The sequence below is a fragment of the Nerophis lumbriciformis genome, linkage group LG07 (assembly GCF_033978685.3).
Source record: "Nerophis lumbriciformis linkage group LG07, RoL_Nlum_v2.1, whole genome shotgun sequence".
Classification (NCBI taxonomy): domain Eukaryota; kingdom Metazoa; phylum Chordata; class Actinopteri; order Syngnathiformes; family Syngnathidae; genus Nerophis; species Nerophis lumbriciformis.
This window is the reverse complement of record NC_084554.2, coordinates 45,890,785-45,917,500: the sequence shown is the minus strand read 5'-3', so window position 1 is coordinate 45,917,500 and position 26,716 is coordinate 45,890,785. Positions and strand designations below refer to the sequence as shown.

Genomic DNA, 26,716 nt, shown 5'->3' with positions numbered 1-26,716 from the left:
CACCTTTGGATTGTACGCGAATCGGTGCCCGGTAGGACTCAGTCGGTGCCAGAAAATGTACCCTATTCGGTAGCGGGTGAGTACTGTAATTTCCAGTAGAATGCACCCAAGGCTACTGGGTGAAAGCAGTGTAAAGGTGACTACATCAGTGCTAGGTCATGTTTAGAGAGCGCTAATAATGTTAAAAAAACGTATTTAAAGAAGGTCGTTAAAAACAAAACAAAAATATTGGATTTAATAATAATTAAATACGTTTACCACGGTCACGATAAACGAGGGACGACTGTAGTGTGATTGTACCCCGTAGATGTAGCCAACACTTTGCCTGATCTTCTCAAAAAGAAGATGTCTTGCACTGGACTGTTGTTGTTGTTGTTTTTTAAACTGAAATACACACAATGACAAATGTATAAGCTATGTGATTCAATTAACATACGGAAATGTAATACACAATATGTAAATATTAGCTTCACACAAATATACAGTACTATCATCAAACAAATACTTCTGAGTGTTGAAACTATTTCGATGGTGGGAATACACGACTGGCAGCCATTTTAAGTCCTCAAAACATCCATTGAAACAGTGCACAAAAATCGTTTTTCAATAAACATCTTAGTATCAAACTTACCACTTTCCACCTTAATATTGAGTTACATAAACAAGTTAAACAGTTTACTTACAGACTTATCTTTTCCAAGGCTTGTAAGAGCTAACAACTTGTCTACTTCTCAATTGTCTCAACCCGGAAGTGCCCAAACTAATGACGCGTAGTACTTTCATATCGCCACAAGGTGGCAGTAAGAGTCTACAATCAAATGGGCATTACATTGCAGGTCCCACAGGGCATTTCCTGTACGTGGGAAGGGATTTGTTCCCAGGGATTCGAATAAAGAACCAACTCTTTTTCTTTACTATAGTGGCCTCGATAAGGGGAACCGGTTCTCAAAAAGGGATTCGAGTCCATGGAATCGGTTCTTTTCTTATCGAACAACCGGGAGAACCGATTTCGAACATCATCCCTACGCATGATGGCTGCCATTACATCTTCAATATATGCACGTGTCTCTTATTCCATCAATGGAAAGATACCGCATCTTGTCATAGAGCTAAAAGTGTCAACAATTTCCTTGAAAGATGAGGTCAAAGTCATGGCCTGCGAATATCAATCAGTTAAATGTGTGGTGGAAATAGAAGAAAATAGTGGATGACAAGCTGATCAGACAACAGGAAGTTGGAGCAGGTTGTTGAGGAGGTGTTTGTCACTCGTTAAGTCCACGCCTCACACCCTGCAAGCTCTTATAAAAGCCAGAGGTTGTGCAACAAAGTGCTCTGGAGGTTGTTTCTTTTTCATGATTCCATCATTTCTTACCTTTAGAATTGAGTTACTCTATATTTTTTTAGTTCTGCTTGATCTAAAAATGAAACTTTCATTTCTGGATTTCTTTTCTTGTATCTTCAAGCCTGAAAGTCGCCGTTTGAAACAACTATTTCTGGGTTTCAGCTGGAGGGCAAGAGTCCCGTTTGTTTGCACGCATCAGTGCAGATTTGGGCCTATTTTGAAAGGTTTAGAGGCAAATATACACGCTATCATCAACAATATTGAAATGGAATAGAGTGGATTCATGCACAGTTTTCTTAAGTGGACTCAGTGGGTAACCGGAAGGTTACTGGTTTGATCCCGGGCTTATGACTAAGTGCTCCTGATGGGTCGTGGTTATGTTTGAGAACCATTTCCCGGACGTTATTCCCTTGATGAGCCACTTCTACCAAAGACTCTCCATTTGAAAGCTTGGGACCGCACAGCAAAGCCTTTTCACTTCAAATTCATAGCTTGTTCGCCCTCCACGGGCGCTACACCGCGACCAAGCAAAGCGGATGTGACGTCTTATGCAACCCAGCGATGGTTTTGTGTAGAGATGTCCGATAATGGCTTTTTTGCCAATATCCGATATTGTCCAACTCTTAATTACCGATTCCGATATCAACCGATACCGATATATACAGTCGTGGAATTAACGCATTATTATGCCTAATTTTGTTGTGATGCCCCGCTGGATGCATTAAACAATGTAACAAGGTTTTCCAAAATAAATTAACTCAAGGTATGGAAAAAAATGCCAATATGGCACTGCCATATTTATCATTGAAGTCACAAAGTGCATTATTTTTTTTAACATGCCTCAGAACAGCAGCTTGGAATTTGGGACATGCTCTCCCTGAGAGAGCATGAGGAGGTTGAGGTGGGCGGGCTTGGAGGTGGCGGGGTTTTGGGTAGTGGGTAGTGAGGGTGTATATTGTAGCGTCCCGGAAGTGTTAGTGCTGCAAGGGGTTCTGGGTATTTGTTCTGTTCTGTTTATGTTGTGTTACGGTGCGGATGTCTCCCGAAATGTGTTTGTCATTCTTGTTTGGTGTGGGTTCACAGTGTGGCGCATCTTTTGTAACAGTGTTAAAGTTGTTTATATGGCCACCCTCAGTGTGACCTGTATGGCTGTTGACCAAGTATGCGTTGCATTCACTTGTGTGTGTGTGGAAAGCCAAAGATATTATGTGACTGGGCCGGCACGCAAAGGCAGTGCCTTTAAGGTTTATTGGTGCTCTGTACTTTTCCCTACGTCCGTGTACACAGCGGCGTTTTAAAAAGTCATAAATGTTACTTTTTGAAACCAATACCGATAATTTCCGATATTACATTTTAAAGCATTTATCGGCCGATAATATCGGCAGCCCTACTTATGACTAAGTGCTCCTGATAGGTCATGGTTATGTTTGCGAACCATTCCCCAGAGGTTATTCCCTTGATGAGCCACTTCTACCAAAGACTCTCCATTTGAAAGCTTGGTACCGCACAGCAAAGCCTTTTCAGTTCAAATTTCTAGCTTGTTCGCCCTCCACGTGCGCTACACCGCGACCAAGCAAAGCGGACGTGACGTCTCATGCAACCCAGCGATGGTTTTGTGTCATGTCTGCTTTCTTTTTCCTATGAAATGAAACAAGTGAATGATGCTGATGGCATCATTTTAGCCGGCACTTGCACTTCCAGTTAGAGATGTCCGATAATATCGGACTGCCGATATTATCGGCCGATAAATGCTTTAAAATGTAACATCGGAAATTATCGGTATCGGTTTCAAAAAGTAAAATTCCTGACTTTTTAAAGCGCTGCTGTGTACACGGACGTAGGGAAAAGAACAGAGCGCCAATGAACCTTAAAGGCACTGCCTTTGCGTGCCGGCCCAGTCACATAATATCTACGGCTTTTCACACACACAAGTGAATGCAATACATATTTGGTCAAAAGCCATACAGGTCACACTGAGGGTGGCCGTATAAACAACTTTAACACTGTTACAAATATGCGGCACACTGTGAACCCACACCAAACAAGAATGACAAACACATTTTGGGAGAACATCCGCACTGTAACACAACATAAACACAACAGAACAAATACCCAGAAACCCTTGCAGCACTAACTCTTCCGGGACGCTACAATATACACCCCCCCCGCCTTCCCCTACCCCGCCCACCTCAACCTCCTCATGCTCTCTCAGGGAGAGCATGTCCCAAATTCCAAGCTGCTGTTTTGAGGCATGTTAAAAAAAATAATGCACTTTGTGACTTCAATAATAAATATGGCAGTGCCATGTTGGCATTTTTTTTTCCATAACTTGAGTTGATTTATTTTGGAAAACCTTGTTACATTGTTTAATGCATCCAGCGGGGCATCACAACAAAATTAGGCATAATAATGTGCTAATTCCATGACTGTATATATCGGTATCGGTTGATATCGGAATCGGTAATTAAGAGTTGGACAATATCAGATATCGGCAAAAAAGCCATTATCGGACATCTCCACTTCCAGTCGACAAATCGGAAGGAAAGATGCATTCTTAGCACCAAAAACTGGCATGACAAAAGCAGCGGACCGATAAATAAAATGCCTTCCCTTTTGTAACGGCAGGGACTTAGTCCTCTCACCTCTTTGGGCGACAGGATGGAGATGAAGTCCTCGTAGATCTGCCGCACTTTCTCCTCCACCACCGTCTTGTTGGTCTCCTTCTTCAGTTCCTCGCAGGCCAGCCAGAACATCATGTTCTCCTCGCTGAACTCGGTGCGCAGGAACTGCCGGAAGCAGCCTCGGCCCGCCGCGCTCCTCATCACCTTCTCGAAGGACGTGGTCCAGGACCGCGCGTCCTCCAGGGTGGGCTCGGGGCTTTTTTTTTTTTTTTCGGAGAAGAGGGAGAGGACAAGACAGCTGAGGCGCGTCCTGGTCTTTCACGTCGTCCACCCGTCCCGCTTACCTCTCTTCACAGTTGGCTCCTTCGCCCCTACGATCGCAAGCGGACCTTTGTATCGTCTCGTCCTCGCCTCGAACAGTCAAACTGCAAGACAAACAATTCATGTATTCACCGTCGGTACCTCCTGAGCGATGTGTCCAAACACGCACAACAAGCTGGGGAAATGTGCACTCCTCCCAAAAGCAACTTCACGTCCTAATGTGTTGATACTTGTCAAAGATCTTCGATATGACACGAGCACTCTTGCTGTTTTTTTTTTTTAATCAGTCCAACAAAATAATACACAATAATATCCCAATTCCAAAATCAACAGAGCAATTGAGAGGAGACACAAACATGACACAAAACAATCCAAAGTAGTCAAACAAAAATTAATAACAACCGTATCAATATTAATACGTAAGAGTGATTAAAAATCTCTAATTTACATTGTCATCACAGCCATTTATATCAAAAATGAACAATAGTGTCACAGTGTGTCCAATATTTACCATAGAAAGTCTTATTTTAGGTTTGTTTATTAGTTAAAACAAATGTAAATAATGGATCCCAGGCCCAGAGCATAGTACTACCACCACCTTGGGGCGGTATAGCTCGGTTGGTAGAGCGGCAGCAACTTGACGGTTGGTTCCAGGTTCGATCCCCGCTTCCGCCATCCAAGTCACTGCCGTTGTGTCCTTGGGCAAGACACTTTACCCAACTGCTCCCAGTGTCACCCACACTGGTTTAAATGTAACTTAGATATTGGGTTTCACTATGTAAAGCGCTTTGAGTCACTAGAGAAAAAGCGATATATAAATATAATTCACTTCACCATGCTTGACAGTAGGTATGGTGTTCCTGGGATTAAAGGCCTCACCTTTTCTCCTCCAAACATATTTTTGGGTATTGTGGCCAAACAGCTCCATTTTTGTATCATCTGACATCACATTGACAAAGATAAAACCTTCTGGAGGAAAGTTCTGTGGTCAGATGAAACAAAAATGGAGCAGTTTGACCACAATACCCAGCAATATGTTTGGAGGAGAGAAGGCGAGGCCTTTAATCCCAGGAACACCAGGCCTACCGTCAAGCATGGTGGTGTTGTATTATGATCTGGGCTTGTTTTGCTGCCAATGGAAGTGATGCTTTACAGAGAGTAAATGGGACAATGAAAACGGAGGATCAGGACAACCTAAAATCATCAGCCTCGGAGGTTGGGTCTTGGGCACAGTTGGGTGTTCCAACAGGACAATGACCCCAAACACACATCAAAAGTGGTAAAGGAATGGCTAAATCAGACTAGAATGAAGGTTTTAGGATGGCCTTCCCAAAGTCCTGACTTAAACATGTGCACAATGCTGAAGAAACAAGTAAATGTCAGAAAACCCAATAAATTTAGCTGAACTGCACAAATTTTGTCAAGAGGAGTGGTCAAAAAGTCAAGCAGAAGCTTGTGGATGGCTACCAAAAGCGCCTTATTGCAGTGAAACTTGCCAAGGGACATGTAAGCAAATATTAACATTGCTGTATGTATACTTTTGACCCAGCACATTTGCTCACATTTTCAGTAGACCCATAATAAATTCATAAAAGAAGCAAACTTCATGAATGTTTTTTGTGAGTTGTAGAAATGATTGGAAAGTCAAGACAGCCATGACATTATGTTCTTTACAAGTGTATGTAAACTTTTGACCACCACTGTATATAAATGTATGTGTGATGTTACATGTTGACAGATGTAAGAAGTGCAAAACAGAATTCAAGGTAAAAAATTGCTCGGGTGGACGTTGACGTCAGGAAGCATTTTGGGCCGCCTCACTTTCAGGTGAAGACCGATCAATGTTGGGAGCAAAGATATCTTTTAACGCTGAAAAAAAGGTGATCCGTGGTCACGTTTCCAAGGGAGCGCTCGCTAAAGTGATTTCCAATCCAGGTGTGGAATAAAAGGTAAGAGTGGAGGGTTCCACAGGGAGGGCCAATAACAGCATGTAATTGTTACACCTGGTCCTCCGTGTAATCCCACAGTACACAACACCTGAGGTGCGGCCTGCGTGCGTCACCTGTGCCAGTTGGGAACATGGCAGCAGTGCAACAATCAACTGCTTTGCACTCAGCTGGGAGCCTCCTTAATTAGGCCAGATGATTCCAAAACATGTGACCTGCAAACATGTGACCCGCTGGCTTCTTGTGACGGTAAGACGCTCTAGCTAGGTTCCATTCCACCATGTGTTGGTTCTATAAGGTTTAGGTTCCATTCAATGAAGTTAAAAACTAAGTCACTTTTATTATTTTATTTTGAGACATTCCTTTAGTAAAATATAATTTAATCTACCTTTGGGACCTTTTTTAAATTTGATTAAACGGGAATTGATTTTTTTAAACCTGTACTTTCACTTGTATTATTGACAAAAGTACAAGTCTACAAAAATTTATATAAAATATAAAATGTCGTACAATTTGTTCTCCTCTTGAAATTAAAATAAATAAATATATAAATCATGAAATCCAAATTAAAAATACAATAAATAAAACATGTGGTCAGACGCATTTCCAGGATATTTTTATTGTAGGAATGTGTAAATATTTAAAGTAAAGTGAGGTTTAAGTTAAATACAATTATTGAAAAAAAAAAAAAAAAATTTAATTAAAAAAAATAAAGCAGGTCAAATTTAAAGTATATTTTATTTTGTTTACTTTTTACTTGAGTAGATTTTGTTTTGGGACATTCCTTAGTAAAATATCATAAAAATATAATTTAATCTACCTTCTGGGATTATTTTAAGTGGATTACTTAAAACTTTTTTTAGACCTTTACTTTTATTTGTCAGTAATACATTTTTCAGACTTGCACCTCTACTTGTATCCATCCATCCATCCATCTTCTTCCGCTTATCCGAGGTCGGGTCGCGGGGGCAGCAGCCTAAGCAGGGAAGCCCAGACTTCCCTCTCCCCAGCCACTTTGTCCAGCTCTTCCAGTGGGACCCCGAGGCGTTCCCAGGCCAGCCGGGAGACATAGTCTTCCCAACGTGTCCTGGGTCTTCCCCGCGGCCTCCTACCGGTCGGACGTGCCCTAAACACCTCCCTAGGGAGGCGTTGGGGTGGCATCCTGACCAGATGCCCGAACCACCTCATCTGGCTCCTCTCGATGTGGAGGAGCAGCGGCTTTACTTTGAGCTCCCCCCGGATGACAGAGCTTCTCACCCTATCTCTAAGGGAGAGCCCCGCCACCCGGCGGAGGAAACTCATTTCAGCCGCTTGTACCCGTGATCTTGTCCTTTCGGTCATAACCCAAAGCTCATGACCATAGGTGAGGATGGGAACGTAGATCGACCGGTAAATTGAGAGCTTTGCCTTCCGGCTCAGCTCCTTCTTCACCACAACGGATCGATACAGCGTCCGCATTACTGAAGACGCCGCACCGATCCGCCTGTCGATCTCACGATCCACTCTTCCCTCACTCGTGAACAAGACTCCGAGGTACTTGAACTCCTCCACTTGGGGCAAGATCTCCTCCCCAACCCGGAGATGGCACTCCACCCTTTTCCGGGCGAGAACCATGGACTCGGACTTGGAGGTGCTGATTCTCATCCCAGTCGCTTCACACTCGGCTGCGAACCGATCCAGCGAGAGCTGAAGATCCTGGCCAGATGAAGCCATCAGGACCACATCATCTGCAAAAAGCAGAGACCTAATCCTGCAGCCACCAAACCAGATCCCCTCAACGCCTTGACTGCGCCTAGAAATTCTGTCCATAAAAGTTATGAACAGAATCGGTGACAAAGGGCAGCCTTGGCGGAGTCCAACCCTCACTGGAAACGTGTCCGACTTACTACCGGCAATGCGGACCAAGCTCTGGCACTGAGCATACAGGGAGCGGACTGCCACAATCAGACAGTCCGATACCCCATACTCCCTGAGCACTCCACACAGGACTTCCCGAGGGACACGGTCGAATGCCTTCTCCAAGTCCACAAAACACATGTAGACTGGTTGGGCAAACTCCCATGCACCCTCAAGGACCCTGCCGAGAGTATAGAGCTGGTCCACAGTTCCACGACCAGGACGAAAACCACACTGTTCCTCCTGAATCCGAGGTTCGACTATCCGGCGTAGCCTCCTCTCCAGTGCACCTGAATAGACCTTACCGGGAAGGCTGAGGAGTGTGATCCCACGATAGTTAGAACACACCCTCCGGTTCCCCTTCTTAAAGAGAGGAACCACCACCCCGGTCTGCCAATCCAGTGGTACCGCCCCCGATGTCCACGCGATGCTGCAGAGTCTTGTCAACCAAGACAGCCCCACAGCATCCAGAGCCTTAAGGAACTCCGGGCGGATCTCATCCACCCCCGGGGCCTTGCCACCGAGGAGCTTTTTAACTACCTCAGCAACCTCAGCCCCAGAAATAGGAGAGCCCACCACAGACTCCCCAGGCACTGTTTCCTCATAGGAAGACGTGTTGGTGGGATTGAGGAGGTCTTCGAAGTATTCCCTCCACCGATCCACAACATCCGCAGTCGAGGTCAGCAGAACACCATCCTCGCCATACACGGTGTTGATAGTGCACTGCTTCCCCTTCCTGAGGCGGCGGATGGTGGTCCAGAATTGCTTCGAAGCCGTCCGGAAGTCGTTTTCCATGGCCTCACCGAACTCCTCCCATGTCCGAGTTTTTGCCTCTGCGACCGCTGAAGCCGCACACCGCTTGGCCTGTCGGTACTTGTCCACTGCCTCAGGAGTTCTGAGCCAAAAGAACCCGATAGGACTCCTTCAGCTTGACGGCATCCCTCACCGCCGGTGTCCACCAACGGGTTCTAGGATTACCGCCACGACAAGCACCAACTACCTTGCGGCCACAGCTCCAATCAGCCGCCTCGACAATAGAGGCGCGGAACATGGTCCATTCGGACTCAATGTCCAGCACCTCCCTCGTGACATGTTCAAAGTTCTTCCGGAGGTGGGAATTGAAACTCTCTCTGACAGGAGACTCTGCCAGACGTTCCCAGCAAACCCTCACAATGCGTTTGGGCCTGCCAGGTCTGTCCGGCATCCTCCCCCACCATCGCAGCCAACTCACCACCAGGTGGTGATCGGTAGAAAGCTCCGCCCCTCTCTTCACCCGAGTGTCCAAAACATGAGGCCGCAAATCCGATGACACAACTACAAAGTCGATCATGGAACTGCGGCCTAGGGTGTCCTGGTGCCAAGTGCACATATGGACACCCTTATGTTTGAACGTGGTGTTCGTTATGGACAATCTGTGACGGGCACAAAAGTCCAATAACAAAACACCGCTCGGGTTCAGATCCGGGCAGCCATTCTTCCCAATCACGCCTCTCCAGGTTTCACTGTCGCTGCCAACATGAGCATTGAAGTCCCCCAGTAGAACGAGGGAATCACCCGGGGGAGCACTCTCAAGTACTCCCTCGAGTGAATCCAAAAAGGGTGGGTACTCTGAGCTGCGGTTTGGCGCGTAAGCGCAAACCACAGTCAGGACCCGTTCCCCCACCCGAAGGCGGAGGGAAGCTACCCTCTCGTCCACCGGGTTGAACTCCAACGTACAGGCTCTGAGCCGGGGGGAAACAAGAATTGCCACCCCAGCCCGTCGCCTCTCTCTGCCGGCAACGCCAGAGTGGAAGAGAGTCCAGCCCCTCTCGAGAGAACTGGTTCCAGAGCCCTTGCTGTGCGTCGAAGTGAGTCCGACTATATCTAGCCGGAACTTCTCCACCTCGCGCACTAGCTCAGGCTCCTTCCCCCCCAGCGAGGTGACGTTCCACGTCCCAAGAGCTAGCTTCTGTAGCCGAGGATCGGACCGCCAAGTGCCCTGCCTTCGGCTTCCGCCCAGCTCACATCGCACCCGACCTCTATGACCCCTGCTATGGGTGGTGAGCCCGTTGGAGGGGGGACCCACGTTGCCTCTTCGGGCTGTGCCCGGCCGGGCCCCATGGGGACAGGCCCGGCCACCAGGCGCTCGCCATCGTGCCCCACCTCGGGGCCTGGCTCCAGAGGGGGGCCCCGGTGACCCGCGTCCGGGCGAGGGAAATCTGGGTTCCTTGTCAGTGTTATTCATAGAGATCTTCGAGCTGCTCTTTGTCTGATCCCTCACCCAGGACCAGTTTGCCTTGGGAGACCCTACCAGGGGGCATAGAAGCCCCCGGACAACATAGCCCCTAGGATCATTGGGACACGCAAACTCCTCTACCACGTTAAGGTGGCAGCTCAGAGAGTTGTATGTACTTGTATGTAAAATATAAAATGTTATAAAATTTGCTCTACTCTTAAAAATAAAAATAAAAAAATAAAAAAATCATAAAATACAAATTAAAAATACAATAAATAAAACATGCTTCCATATTTTTTATTGTATAAGTTTGTAAATGTTTGAAGTAAAGTGTGGTTTAGGTTAAATACACTAAAAGAAATACAATAAAAAAAAGAAAAGAAAAAAAAAGTATATTTTATTTTGCTTAATTTTTACTTGAGTAGATTTTGTTTAGGGACATTCCTTAGTAAAATATCATTACAAATATAATTCAATCTACCTTCTGGGTTTATTTTAAATGGATTACTTTTTTTTTTAGATCTTTACTTTTATTTGTCAGTAATACAAGTAGAGGTACAAGTCTGAAAAATATATGTAAAATATAAAATGTTATAAAATTTGTTCTACTCTTTAAAAAAAAAAAAATATATATATATATATATTATTATTATTTAAATTTAAAAATACAATAAATAATACATTTGCTGAGAGACATTGTTTCCAGGATATTTTTTATTTTATAAGTTTCTAAGATTTAGAAGTGAAGTGAGGTTTAGGTTAATTTCAAATAAATTCAAAACTTGGACACAATCTTAAATTGCCTATTTTTTTCTTGAGTGGGTTTTGTTTAGGGATACTAAGATCCTAAAAATATAAATCTACCGTTTGGGTGTATTTTAAACTTTAAAAAATGTAGGATTTATTTTTTTTACTCAATTTTCCCCCCACTTTTTTTCTTTTTAGTTTTAGTTTTAGTGGACTTTTTAAAACATGCTTTAATTTTTAATTTGTATTTTTTTACGCTTTGCGTAAACTACTTTACAAATGTTTTAATCCAAAAATAATATATAACAATACAATGGATAAAACTAAAAAAATGTGCTCAGAAACGAGGTTTAAAAATAGGACAGGACATGTAAAAATTTTTTTTTTAAAAAGGTTTAAAAAAAATGATTGCAGTTTTCATGTTATTTGACATTGATGGGTTTTTTGATTATTAATTTGTGAATGTGTTAAAATGACTGTCATGTAACACATGCTAACTGTTAGCATGCTAACACTACCATGCAAACTTTTTTAGCCAATTTTGGAGCCGAATGACTCAGTCATATAACTTGGTACTTGACACATGCTAACTGTTAGTATGATAACGTTAGCATGGTAACATTACCATGCTAACTTTTATGCCAATTTTGCAGATGAACACTTCAGAGTCGTATAACTTGGTACTTGATACATGCTAATTAACAGTACCATGCAAACATTTTTAGCCAATTTTGCAGCCGAACGACTCAGAGTCATGTAACTTGGTACTTTACCGATGCTAACTGTTAGTATGCTAACGTTGTCACGCTAAAATTACAGTGCGGAATTTTTAACTAATCTTTAAACCCGGTACTTGACACATGTTGTTAGTATGCTAACGTTAGCATGCTAACATTACCATGCTAACTTTTTTTCAGCCGAACACATAAGAGTCGTATAACTCGGTACTTGACACGTGTTAACTGTTGGCATGCTAACACTACCATGCAAACATTTGTAGCCAATTTTGCAGCCGAACGACTCAGTCATGTAACTTGGCACTTTGCAAACCTTTTTAGCCAATTTTGCAGCCGAATGACTCAGAGTCATGTAACTTGGTACTTTACAGATGTTAACTGTTAGTATGATAACGTTAACATGCTAACATTACCGTGCTAACTTTTTTTCAGCCGAACACATAAGTCGTACAACTCGGTACTTGACACATGTTAACTGTTAGCATACTAACAGTACCATGCAAACATTTTTAGCCAATTATGCGGCCAAACGACTCAGTCATGTAACTTGGTACTTTACAGATGCTAATTGTTAGCATGCTAACACTACCATGCAAACCTTTTTAGCCAATTTTTGCGGCCGAAAGACTCAAGTCATGTAACTAGGTACTTTACAGATGCTAACTGTTAGTATGCTAACGTTACTATGCTACCATTACCATGCTAGCTTTTTTTCAGCCGAACACATAAGAGTCGTATAACTTGGTACTTGACACATGTTGACTGTTAGCGAGCTAACTCTACCATGCAAACTTTTTTAGCCAATTTTGGATTCGAATGACTCCGGGTCATGTAACTTGGTACTTTACAGATGCTAACTCTTAGTATGCTAACATAAGCATGCTAACTTTTTTTCAGCCGAACACATACGAGTCGTATAACTAGGTACTTGACACATGCTAACTGTTCGCATACTAACGGTACCATGCAAACCTTTTAGCCAATTTTGCAGCCGAACGACTCAGTCATGTAACTTGGTACTTTACATATGCTAACTGTTATCATGCTAACAGTACCATGCAAACATTTTTAGCCAATTTTGCGGCCGAACGACTCAGTCATGTAACTTGGTACTTTACAGATGCTAAATGTTTGTATGCTAACGTTACCATGCTAACATTACCATGCTAACTTTTTTTCAGTCAAACACATAAGAGTCGTATAACTCGGTACTTGACACATGTTGACTGTTAGCGAGCTAACTCTACCATGCAAACTTTTTTAGCCAATTTTGGAGCCGATTGACTCAGAGTCATATAACTTGGTACCTGACACATGCTAACTGTTGGCATGCTAAAATTACCATGCAAACCTTTTTAGCCAATTTTGGAGCCCAACGACTCCGAGTCATGTAACTTGGTACTTTACAGATGCTAACTGTTAGTATGCTAACTTTAGCATGCTAACATTACCATGCTAACTTTTTTTCAGCCGAACACATAAAAGTCGTATATAACTCTGTACTTGACACGTTAACTGTTAGCATGCTAACACTACTATGCAAACTTTTTTAGCCAATTTTGGATTCGAATGACTCAGAGTCATGTAACTTGGTACTTGACACATGCTAACATTACCATGCTAACTTTTTTTCAGCCGAACACATAAGGGTCGTATAACTCTGTACTTGACACGTTAACTGTTAGCATGCTAACACTACCATGCAAACTTTTTTAGCCAATTTTGGATTCGAATGACTCCGGGTCATGTAACTTGGTACTTGACACACGCTAACTGTTAGCATGCTAACACTACCATGCACATTTTTTTAGCCAATTTTGGAGCCGAATGACTCAGAGTCATGTAACTTGGTGCTTGACTTATTTGTAAAATGTGCGGTAAAAATGAATCTGGCTTTTTTTTTTTTTTTTTTAATGAGTAAACTTATTGAGTATTGTTTTTAAAAAGTATGATTATTGCAGGCTTTACTTGACTTTGATGCCTGTTTTGTAATGATTGCATATTTATGTGTAAAGGTGTGCTAAATGTGGTCAATTTTTTTAAATGACTTTGCTGCAGAATATCATGAAGATGTAGTGGAATGAATGAGTGAATAGAATGGAGAAGTGATGAGATGTGGTCCTACCAGGAGCAGCTACAGCAGCAGCACCAGCAGAAGCAGCAGGCGTTGGAGGCGTTGCCGGGCGTGTTGGCCATCCTGTGGCGGGCCTGCAGGACGCTGGCGGCGGCTTCCTGGTGGACCTGCATCTGTCTCTTTCGCATCGCCAGCCATGCATGGACTGCAAAAGGTATCGGACGTAAACACTCCCGAGTATGGTGCATGCATGGCGTGGAAGTGCACGGACGAGCATCTGCCTCCTCCTCCTCCGCCATCTGCCTCCTCCTCTTCTAACATGTCGTCACCAAATGCTGCACATTTGCACGCAAAACGCTCCTTTTTTTTTTTTTTTTTTTTTTTTTTAACACTCCACAAGCATTTTTATAAAGGAGGTGTGCATGCAATGCTGCGTGCACACCCCCACCCACGCACACACGCACTCCAAAAACACGCACTAACACCCCCCATTTGCCCCATAAGAACATAAATGTATACTCACTGCGTCACCATGAATGCCAGAATGCAGGTGCGTGGGGGCTTGGGGGGGGCGCGCTCACATCCGTCTGCCACCACTTGACATGGAGCGGTCGGTAGCCCGTCTGCGCATGCGTGTAAAAAAAAGAAGAAGAAAAAAAACCACACAAAACACGCAGCACCTCCCCGATGTTTGCTCCTATTTAACACCCTTTGAAAAATGACTATTCGTCTAAATGTATCAAGATTTAGACATCGATTAGCACTTGAAATACGACGGAGAGAAGATTAAAAGATGAACATCTGCCCGAATGCTTTGGATCTCCACATGTGGCGCCGTGCCGCAGTACACCGAACGTCCGCTAGAGAGAGGCAGCGGTGCACGGAATGAAACACGCCTCCAGTCAAAGTATTAAAGTGGCTTGCTAGCGTTCCCAAAAACATTTTGTACAATAAATATACTTGTTAGTCTATCAATATATGCTAAACTATCTGAACACAACATTTATATCTTAGCTTTGTACATAATTCTTGCCCTAAATGAAGCATTTTCAAGCAATGGCTAAATCAGGGGTTGGCAACCCAAAATGTTGAAGGAGCCATATTGGACCAAAAATACAAAAACAAATCTGTCTGGAGCCGCAAAAAATTAAAAGGCATATTACATACAGTTAGTGTGTCATGAGATATAAATTGAACTTAAAGGAAACTAAATGACCTCAAATATACCTAAAAATGAGGCATAATGATGCAATATGTACATATAGCTAGCCTAAATAGCATGTTAGCATCGACCAAATATGTTTGATTAGCACTCTACACAAGTCAATAACATCAACAAAACTCACCTTTGTGCGTTCACGCACAACATTAAAAGTTTGTTGGACAAAATGAGGCAGAAAAAGAAGTGGCATAAAACACGTCTTAGAAAGTCGGTGAAAGTATACATGTAAACAAACTAGGTGAGTTCAAGGACCGCCAAAATTAGTAGGACAAAACGGCGCCAAACCCCCCCAATAGTCGAATCAGTGAAGCATGTTTAATATAAACAGTATGCTTTATAACAATTAAGGAGGTTTGTGTCATGTTTGTCCTCCTACAGAAACCATATTAAAACAGAAATATTTTCTTTTCCCCCTCATCTTTTTCCATTTTTCAAACATTTTTGAAAAAGCTCCAGAGAGCCACTAGGGCGGCGCTAAAGAGCTGCATGCGGCTTGCCGATCCCCGGTCTAAATGAACTAAACATATCAATATTACAGTAGTGTTGGCCACCAGACTGCACTGTTCAGTATCGTGGCCTCTGATTGGCTCAGGCACAGGCTTACTAGCTTTAGGACGCTAACGTTTTTAGCCAATTTTGCAACCGAATGCCTCAGAGTCAGAACACTTGGTATTTGACACTTGCTAACTGTTAATATGCTAATGTTATCATGCTAACATTCGGCTGCAAAATAGTTTAAAAGAATTCCGCATGTTAATGTTAGCATGATAACATTAGCATATAAACAGTTAGCAAGTGTCAAATACCAAGTTTTATGACTCTGAAGCGTTCGGCTGAGAAATTGGCTAAAAAAATTTGCATGGTAGTGGTTGCATGCTAACATTAACACGCATACTTTTTTTAAACCAATTTTGCAGCCGAACGCCTCAGAGTCAGAAAACTTGGTATTTGACATTTGCTAACTGTTAATATGCTAATGTTATCATGCTAACATTCGGCTGCAAAATTGGTTAAAAGAATTCCGCATGTTAATGTTAGCATGATAACATTAGCATATAAACAGTTAGCATGTGTCAAATACCAAGTTTTATGACTCTGAAGGGTTCGGCTGAGAAATTGGCTAAAAAAATTAGCATGGTAGTGTTAGCATGCTAACATTAACACGCATATTTTTTTTTAACCAATTTTGCAAAAGAACGCCTGAGAGTCAGAACACTTGGTACTTGACACGTTAACGGTTAGCATGCTAACACTACCATGCAAACTTTATTAGCCAATTTCTCAGCTGAACGCTTCAGAGTCAGAAAACTTGGTATTTGACACTTGCTAACTGTTATTATGCTAATGTTATCATGCTAACATTAACATGCGGAATTCTTCTAACCAATTTTGCAGCCAAATGCCTCAGAGTCGTGTAACTTGGTACTTGACACATGCTAACGTTTAGCATGCTAACACTACCATGCAATTTTTTTTTGCCAATTTTGCAGCCGAACGACTCAGTCATGTAATTTGGTACTTGACACATGCTGTTAGTATGCTAACGTTAGCATGCTAAGACTACCATGCTAACTATCCATCCATTCGTCCATTTTCTACCGCTTGTCCCTTTCGGGGTCACGGGGGGCGCTAGAGCCTATCTCAACTATTTTCAGCCAATTTTGCAGCCGAACACCTCAGAGTCTTACATCATGGTACTTGACACGTTAACTGTTAGCATGCTAACACTACCATACAAACCTTTTTTAGCCAGTTTTACAGCCGAACAACTCAGAGTCATGTAACTTGGTACTTGACACATGTTAACTGTTAGTATGCTAGCCTTAGCATGCCAACTGTTTTGCTAATTTTACATTCATACGCTTCATAGTAATATAACTTGGTACTTGACGCATTCTAACAGTTAACATGCTAAAGTTAGAGTTTAGGTTCGGCTTGCACTTTTCAGCATCGACGCGCAATTTCTCCTGAAATTGCATAGTGTAGTTTTTTTGTGTAGTGTTCTAATTCTGGATGTGTTTATTTTGTCTATCGAGTTATCTAACAAGCTATGTAGCTATCGAGCTAGCTATCAAGCTATTTATCGAATTATATAGCTATCGAGCTATCTACCGAGCTATTTAACAAGCTTTGTTGCTATCAAGCTTTTTATTAAGCTTTGTAGCTATCGAGCTATCTAACAAGCTATGTAGCAATCAAACTATTTATCAAGCTGTGTAGCTATCAAGCTAACTATCAAGCTATTTATCAAACTGTATAGCTATCAAGCTATTTATCAAACTATGTAGCTATCAAGCTAACTATCAAGCTATTTATCAAATTATAAAGCTATCGAGCTATCTGTCGAGCTATCTAACAAGCTTTGTTGCTATCGAGCTATTTATTAAGCTTTGTAGCTATCGAGCTATCTAACAAGCCATTTGGCAATCGAGCTATTTATCAAGCTATGTAGCTATCGAGCAAACTATCAAGCTATTTATCAAACTATATAGCTATCAAGGTTACTATCAAGCTATTTAATATACTATATAGCCATCGAGCTATTTATTAAGCTATGTAGCCAACAAGTTAACTATTGGACTATCTAACAAGCTATGTAGCTATCGAGCTATTTATCAAGCTACTTATCAAACTATATAGCTATCGAGGTAACTATCAAGCTATTTAATATGCTGTATAGCTTTCGAGCTAACTATCAAGCTATAACGCTATTGAGCTATATATCGAGCTATTTATTAAGCTTTTTAGCTACTAAGCTATCCATTGAGCTATTTGTTAAGCTATGTAGCCATCAAGTTAACTATTGGACTATATAACAAGCTATGTAGCTATCGAGCTATTTAATATCAAGCTATGTCGCTATCGAGCTTTTTATCAAGCTGTGTAGCTATCGAGCTAACTATCGAGCTATTTGTCAAGCTCACTATCCAGTTAACTAGTGAGCTATTTATCAAGATATGTAGCCATCGAGCTATCTATCGAGCTATTTATCAAGCTATGTAGCCATCAAGCTATTCATGAAGATTGCTATTGTGTTAACTATAGAGCTATTTATCAAGCTTGCTATCGAGTTAACCAGCGAGCTATTTATGAAGCTATGTAGCTATCGCGCTATCTATCGAGCTATTTATCAAGCTATATAGCTATCGAGCTATTTATCAAGCTTGGTATCGAGTTAACTATCGAGCTATTTGTCAAGCTCACTATGCAGTTAACTAGCGAGCTATTTATCAAGATATGTAGCTATCGAGCTATTTATCAAGCTATGTAGCCACCAACCTATTTATGAAGCTTGCTATTGTGTTAACTATAGAGCTATTTATCAAGCTTGCTATCGAGTTAACCAGCGAGCTATTTATCAAGCTATGTAGCTATCGCGCTATCTATCGAGCTATTTATCAAGCTATACAGCTATCGAGCTATTTATCAAGCTTGGTATCGAGTTAATTATCGAGCTATTTATCAAGCTCGCCATCGAGTTAACTATGAAGCTATTTATCAAGCTCGGTAGCTATCGAGCCGTCTAGTTAGCAAACAAATTAGTAATCTCGCAAATCAAGTAAATTGTCAAAAATGTTCTCTTCTTACATTACAGTGTAATATGTAATATATTACAGTATTCCTACAGTATAGTGTAATATATGATATATTACACTATTCTTACAGTATGCTAGCTAGCCTATCAATCAATAATAGTGAGCTTCTTGCACTATTTACTTGCTCGTGGATCATTCTAATTAGCTTGTTTCCAAGTATCCATATTGACTTTAAATCCCGACACAGCCTAAAAAACTAATCTCATTTTAAAACAACATTTGAAACACTTTCCCTTGTGATCTTGCAGCTGATTTACTGACGACAACGTAGCAAACGCCAGTGAAGATATGCTAAATAGCGAGTGCAGTGCGGGGAGCCTTACTTTTTATTTTGTGCGGCCGCAGACATAAAACATTTTCAGGTCTAAGTCCTCCCATAAATCCAGCGAGTGGTGTGCGGCATCTTCAGGCCCCGCTCGTGTCGTAACTGTCGTCGTATACGCTATTTATGTCCGTCCCGGCGCGGGGGCGCTTTGTAACCAATCACGACACGACTCATTCAAATCTACTCAAACTGCAAGAGTGGAAAACACCCCCTGAAAAGCCAAGTCTCGAAAATCTGCGATTGAAGACAAGAACTCGGGCTTTTGTTTTGAAGAGCGTCACTTCGATTAAAAAACTAGCTCCGCCCAGATATTTGGTCCGATCACGACCAAATTTGACTAAATTATGAAGCACTTAGGTGTCCGTCATTGCTTGTGGGCGGGGCATGTAGGCAAAGTTGCTATGTTAATGCTAATCTATCTTTTGTTATTTAACAGGCTAACAAACTTGTGACGTACCTACCAAAGAAAATGTTTAAAATTACCAAAAATGTTGTGTTCTATCGACCTACAGTAGCTATCGAGCTATTTATCAAGCTATGTAGCTTTTGCGCTAACTAAACCAAAAGTCAAGTCTCGAAAATCTGCAATCAAAGACAAGAACTCGGGCTTTTGTTTTGAAGGGCGTCACTTCCATTCAAAAACTAGCTCCGCCCAGATATTTGGTCCAATCACGACCAAATTTGACTAAATTATGAAGCACTAGGTGTCCGTCATTGCTTGTGGGCGGGGCATGTAGGCAAAGTTGCTATGTTAATGCTAATTTATCTTTTGTTATTTAACAGGCTAACAAACTTGTGACGTACCTACCAAAGAAAATGTAGAAAATTACCCAAAATGTTGTGTTCTGTCGACCTACAGTAGCTATCGAGTTATCTACCAAGCTATTTATCAAGCTATGTAGCTTTTGCGCTAACTAAACCAAAAGTCAAGTCTCGAAAATCTGTAATCGAAAACAAGAACTCGGGCTTTTGTTTTGAAGGGCGTCACTTCGATTAAAAAACTAGCTCCGCCCAGATATTTGGTCCGATCACGACCAAATTTGACTAAAGTATGAAGCACTTAGGTGTCCGCCATTGCTTGTGGGCGGGGCATGTAGGCAAATTTGCTATGTTAATGCTAATTTATATTTAGTTAGCTAACAGGCTAACAAACTTGTGACGTACCTACCAAAGAAAATTTAGGAAATTACCCAAAATGTTGTGTTTTATCGACCTACAGTAGTTATCGAGCTATTTATCAAGCTATGTAGCTTTTGCGCTAACTAAACTAAAAGCCAAGTCTCGAAAATCTGCGATCGAAAACAAGAACTCGGGCTTTTGTTTTGAAGGGCGTCACTTCGATTAAAAAACTAGCTCCGCCCAGATATTTGGTCCAATCACGACCAAATTTGACTAAATTATGAAGCACTTAGGTGTCCGTCATTGCTTGTGGGCGGGGCATGTAGGCAAAGTTAAACCGAACAAAAATGCTAATGTATCTTTTGTTAGCTAACAGGCTAACAAACTTGTGACGTACCTACCAAAGAAAATTGAGAAAATTACCCAAAATGTTGTGTTCTATCGACTTACAGTAGCTATTGAGCTATTTATCAAGCTATGTAGCTTTCGCGCTAACTAAATTAAAAGCCAAGTCTCGAAAATCTGCGATCAAAGACAAGAACTCGGGCTTTTGTTTTGAAGGGCGTCACTTCTATTCAAAAACTAGCTCCGCCCAGATATTTGGTCCAATCACGACCAAATTTGACAAAATTATGAAGCACTTAGGTGTCCGTCATTGCTTGTGGGCGGGGCATGTAGGCAAAGTTGCTATTTTTATGCTAATTTATCTTTTGTTAGCTAACAGGCTAACAAACTTGTGACGTACCTACCAAAGAAAATTTAGAAAATTACCCAAAATGTTGTGTACTATCGACCTACAGTAGCTATTGAGCTATCTATCAAGCTATGTAGCTTTCGCACAAACTAAATTAAAAGCCAAGTCTCGAAAATCTGTGATCGAAAACAAGAACTTGGGCTTTTGTTTTGAAGGGCGTCACTTCTATTCAAAAACTAACTCCGCCCAGATATTTGGTCCAATCACGACCAAATTTGACTAAATTATGAAGCACTTAGGTGTCCGTCATTGCTTGTGGGCGGGGCATGTAGGCAAATTTGCTATGTTAATGCTAATTTATATTTAGTTACCTAACAGGCTAACAAACTTGTGACATACCTACCAAAGAAAATTTTTAAAATTACCCAAAATGTTGTGTTTTATCGACCTACAGTGGCTATCGAGCTATCTATCAAGCTATGTAGCTTTCGCGCTAACTAAACTAAAAGCCAAGTCTCGAAAATCTGTGATCGAAAACAAGAACTTGGGCTTTTGTTTTGAAGGGCGTCACTTCTATTCAAAAACTAGCTCCGCCCAGATATTTGGTCCGATCACGACCAAATTTGACTAAATAATGAAGCACTTAGGTGTCCGTCATTGCTTGTGGGCGGGGCATGTAGGCAAAGTTGCTATGTTAATGCTAATCTATCTTTTGTTATTTAACAGGCTAACAAACTTGTGACATACCTACCAAAGAAAATTGAGAAAATTACCCAAAATGTTGTGTTCTATCGACTTACAGTAGCTGTTGAGCTATTTATCAAGCTATGTAGCTTTCGCGCTAACTAAATTAAAAGCCAAGTCTCGAAAATCTGCGATCAAAGACAAGAACTCGGGCTTTTGTTTTGAAGGGCATCCCTTCTATTTAAAAACTAGCTCCGCTTAGATATTTGGTCCAATCACGACCAAATTTGACTAAATTATGAAGCACTAGGTGTCCGTCATTGCTTGTGGGCGGGGCATGTAGGCAAAGTTAAACCGAACAAAAATGCTAATGTATCTTTTGTTAGCTAACAGGCTAACAAACTTGTGACGTACCTACCAAAGAAAATTGAGAAAATTACCCAAAATGTTGTGTTCTATCGACTTACAGTAGCTATTGAGCTATTTATCAAGCTATGTAGCTTTCGCGCTAACTAAATTAAAAGCCAAGTCTCGAAAATCTGCGATCAAAGACAAGAACTCGGGCTTTTGTTTTGAAGGGCGTCACTTCTATTCAAAAACTAGCTCCGCCCAGATATTTGGTCCAATCACGACCAAATTTGACAAAATTATGAAGCACTTAGGTGTCCGTCATTGCTTGTGGGCGGGGCATGTAGGCAAAGTTGCTATTTTTATGCTAATTTATCTTTTGTTAGCTAACAGGCTAACAAACTTGTGACGTACCTACCAAAGAAAATTTAGAAAATTACCCAAAATGTTGTGTACTATCGACCTACAGTAGCTATTGAGCTATCTATCAAGCTATGTAGCTTTCGCACAAACTAAATTAAAAGCCAAGTCTCGAAAATCTGTGATCGAAAACAAGAACTTGGGCTTTTGTTTTGAAGGGCGTCACTTCTATTCAAAAACTAACTCCGCCCAGATATTTGGTCCAATCACGACCAAATTTGACTAAATTATGAAGCACTTAGGTGTCCGTCATTGCTTGTGGGCGGGGCATGTAGGCAAATTTGCTATGTTAATGCTAATTTATATTTAGTTACCTAACAGGCTAACAAACTTGTGACATACCTACCAAAGAAAATTTTTAAAATTACCCAAAATGTTGTGTTTTATCGACCTACAGTGGCTATCGAGCTATCTATCAAGCTATGTAGCTTTCGCGCTAACTAAACTAAAAGCCAAGTCTCGAAAATCTGTGATCGAAAACAAGAACTTGGGCTTTTGTTTTGAAGGGCGTCACTTCTATTCAAAAACTAGCTCCGCCCAGATATTTGGTCCGATCACGACCAAATTTGACTAAATAATGAAGCACTTAGGTGTCCGTCATTGCTTGTGGGCGGGGCATGTAGGCAAAGTTGCTATGTTAATGCTAATCTATCTTTTGTTATTTAACAGGCTAACAAACTTGTGACATACCTACCAAAGAAAATTGAGAAAATTACCCAAAATGTTGTGTTCTATCGACTTACAGTAGCTGTTGAGCTATTTATCAAGCTATGTAGCTTTCGCGCTAACTAAATTAAAAGCCAAGTCTCGAAAATCTGCGATCAAAGACAAGAACTCGGGCTTTTGTTTTGAAGGGCATCCCTTCTATTTAAAAACTAGCTCCGCTTAGATATTTGGTCCAATCACGACCAAATTTGACTAAATTATGAAGCACTAGGTGTCCGTCATTGCTTGTGGGCGGGGCATGTAGGCAAAGTTGCTATGTTAATGCTAATTTATCTTTTGTTATTTAACAGGCTAACAAACTTGTGACATACCTACCAAAGAAAATTTTTAAAATTACCCAAAATGTTGTGTTTTATCGACCTACAGTAGCTATCGAGCTATCTATCAAGCTATGTAGCTTTCGCGCTAACTAAACTAAAAGCCAAGTCTCGAAAATCTGTGATCGAAAACAAGAACTTGGGCTTTTGTTTTGAAGGGCGTCACTTCTATTCAAAAACTAGCTCCGCCCAGATATTTGGTCCGATCACGACCAATTTACGAAGCACTTAGGTGTCCGTCATTGCTTGTGGGCGGGGCATGTAGGCAAAGTTTTATTTTTTTAATAACGTTTAATAATGATTTTTTATTAACGAAATCCACAAAGTGAAAATAGTCTTTCAGTGATTGGTAGCCTGATTACATCATCCCACCTCACTGGGGTCCATTATTTATTTACGTCTTCGCTCAAGATCAGGATCCACGTCGGAAAAAGGAGTCTTATTTATAAAGAACAAGCCTACACATCAGCACACTCTCTAAAGCCCAGTTTAATTAGTGCGGGTCAAGACGGCCGACCCCCCCCTCCCCGGTACTCCTCTCCTGTCATCTTTGCTCATGCGAGCGCCACGCTTGCACGCTTGCAGGCAGACAGAAAGTATTTAAAGGTTCTAAAGACACACGGGAGACGTACGGACGCCGCATCTCGCCGTTGGAATCTTTCAAGTGTGCACACGTGATGCAATTAGCCCTGCACGCGTCTCATTTGCATACGTCCTATCCCAACCATTTTCCTCTCGCGTCAATTCATTAGGGGAGCGGCGCTGAATATTAATGATAACACTTCGTATTGTTCAGTTTTTATGAATAAATAAATACCTTTCATTTTGTCATTAAAAAATTAAAGATGTGACAAAATAACTACAAAAAATAAATGCAAAAACATTCTAAATCCAGACAAAAAATGTATATCATAATTAGAAAAATATGCCAACATACAAACCCTGTTTCCATATGAGTTGGGAAATTGTGTTAGATGTAAATATAAACGGAATACAATGATTTGCAAATCATTTTCAACCCATATTCAGTTGAATATGCTACAAAGACAACATATTTGATGTTCAAACTGCTAAACATTTTTTTTGTGTGCAAATAATCATTAACTTTAGAATTTGATGCCAGCAACACGTGACAAAGAAGTTGGGAAAGGTGGCAATAAATACTGATAAAGTTGAGGAATGCTCATCAAACACTTATTTGGAACATCCCACAAGTGTGCAGGCTATTTGGGAACAGGTGGGTGCCATGATTGGGTATAAAAACAGCTTCCCAAAAAATGCTCAGTCTTTCACAAGAAAGGATGGGGCGAGGTACACCCCTTTGTCCACAACTGCGTGAGCAAATAGTCAAACAGTTTAAGAACAACGTTTCTCAAAGTGCAATTGCAAGAAATTTAGGGATTTCAACATCTACGGTCCATAATATCATCAAAAGGTTCAGAGAATCTGGAGAAATCACTCCACGTAAGCGGCATGGCCGGAAACCAACATTGGTTCGATCCCTCAGACGGCACTGTATCAAAAACCGACATCAATCTCTAAAGGATATCACCACATGGGCTCAGGAACACTTCAGAAAACCACTGTCACTAAATACAGTTGGTCGCTACATCTGTAAGTGCAAGTTAAAGCTCTACTATGCAAAGCGAAAGCCATTTATCAACAACATCCAGAAACGCCGCCGGCTTCTCTGGGCCCGAGATCATCTAAGATGGACTGATACAAAGTGGAAAAGTGTTCTGTGGTCTGACGAATCCACATTTCAAATTGTTTTTGGAAATATTCGACATCGTGTCATCCGGACCAAAGGGGAAGGGAACCATCCAGACTGTTATCGACGCAAAGTTGAAAAGCCAGCATCTGTGATGGTATGGGGGTACATTAGTGCCCAAGGCATTGGTAACTTACACATCTGCGAAGGCACCATTAATGCTGAAAGATACATACAGGTTTTGGAACAACATATGCTGCCATCTTCTTCATGTATGCCCCTGCTTATTTCAGCAAGACAATGCCAAGCCACATTCAGCACGTGTTACAACAGCGTGGCTTCGTAAAAAAAGGAGTGCGGGTACTTTCCTGGCCCGCCTGCAGTCCAGACCTGTCTCCCATCAAAAATTAGTGGCACATTATAAAGCGTAAAATACGACAGCGGAGACGCTGTTGAACGACTGAAGCTCTACATAAAACAAGAATGGGAAAGAATTCCACTTTCAAAGCTTCAACAGTTAGTTTCCTCAGTTCCCAATCGTTTATTGAGTGTTGTCAAAAGAAAAGGTGATGTAACACAGTGGTGAACATGCCCTTTCCCAACTACTTTGGCACGTGTTGCAGCCATGAAATTCTAAGTTAATTATTATTTGCAAAAAAAACATAAAGTTTATGAGTTTGAACATCAAATATGTTGTCTTTGTAGTGCATTCATCTGAATATGGGTTGAAAAGGATTTGCAAATCATTGTATTCCGTTTATATTTACATCCAACACAATTTCCCAACTCATATGGAAACAGGGTTTGTATTTTCTTTTTGATGTTAGTGTCACAATAGAAACATTCCCTCCCGAATGCAAATGGGACGGTTCAATCCAAGTTAGGCTAAACTTAGACTTAGACAAACTTTAATGATCCACAAGGGGAATTTTTCCACACAGTAGCTCAGTTACAATGATGGAAAGTGTAAGGATGGAAAGGACAATGCAGGTATAAATAGACTAAATATAGCGATATAAAATATAACATATATATAATATTTACATAATATATGTACAGTATATTATATATACTGATATATTATATTATATTATATTATGTCGAAGTTGTTTGCTAACCAAACACAGAATATATACAAAATCCAAAACCTGTGAAGTTGGCATGTTGTGTAAATGGCAAATAAAAACAGAATACAATGATTTGCAAATCATTTTCAACTTATGTTCAATTGAATATATACAGTATATGAGAAACTTTTTTTTTTTTTTGCAAATAATCATTAACTTAGAATTTAATGACAGCAACACATTGCAAAAAAGTTGTCACAGGGGCATTTTTACCACTGTGTTACATGGCCTTTCCTTTAACAACACTCAGTAAACGTTTGGGAACTGAGGAGACCAATTTTTGAAGCTTTTCAGGTGGAATTTTTACCCATTCTTGCTTGATGTACAGTTTAAAGGGGAACATTATCACAATTTCAGAATGATTAAAACCATTAAAAATCAGTTCCCAGTGGCTTATTTTATTTTTCAAAGTTTTTTTCAAAATTTTACCCATCACGCAATATCCCTAAAAAAAAAAGCTTCAAAGTGCCTGATTTTAACCATCGTTATAAACACCCATCCATTTTCCTGTGACGTCACATAGTGAAA

The 26,716-nt window shown here is 41.1% G+C and overlaps 2 protein-coding genes across 3 annotated transcripts in view; one reads left to right on the top strand and one right to left on the bottom strand.

Annotated features, from left to right (window-relative positions):
• The window catches only part of LOC133609463 (regulator of G-protein signaling 20-like), an 18,576-nt gene extending 4,004 nt beyond the window's left edge, over nt 1-14,572 (bottom strand). The window contains exons 1-4 of one of the 2 annotated variants that reach the window (XM_061965069.1): nt 14,423-14,572; nt 13,951-14,104; nt 4,308-4,388; nt 3,985-4,219 (exon numbers count right to left, since the gene is read on the bottom strand). In XM_061965069.1, the coding sequence (XP_061821053.1) occupies nt 3,985-4,219; nt 4,308-4,388; nt 13,951-14,087 (453 nt within the window). In that variant the 5' untranslated portion in view covers nt 14,088-14,104; nt 14,423-14,572. Of the gene's footprint in view, nt 1-3,984; nt 4,220-4,307; nt 4,389-13,950; nt 14,402-14,422 lie in introns of those variants that run through there. The other variant, XM_061965068.2, reaches the window with a different exon arrangement.
• The window catches only part of LOC133609462 (delta-type opioid receptor-like), a 67,724-nt gene continuing 46,433 nt past the window's right edge, over nt 5,426-26,716 (top strand). Inside the window, exons 1-2 of the mRNA XM_061965067.2 lie at nt 5,426-6,479; nt 13,954-14,113. The gene's annotated coding sequence lies outside the window, so the exon portion shown is untranslated. The remainder of the gene's footprint in view (nt 6,480-13,953; nt 14,114-26,716) is intronic.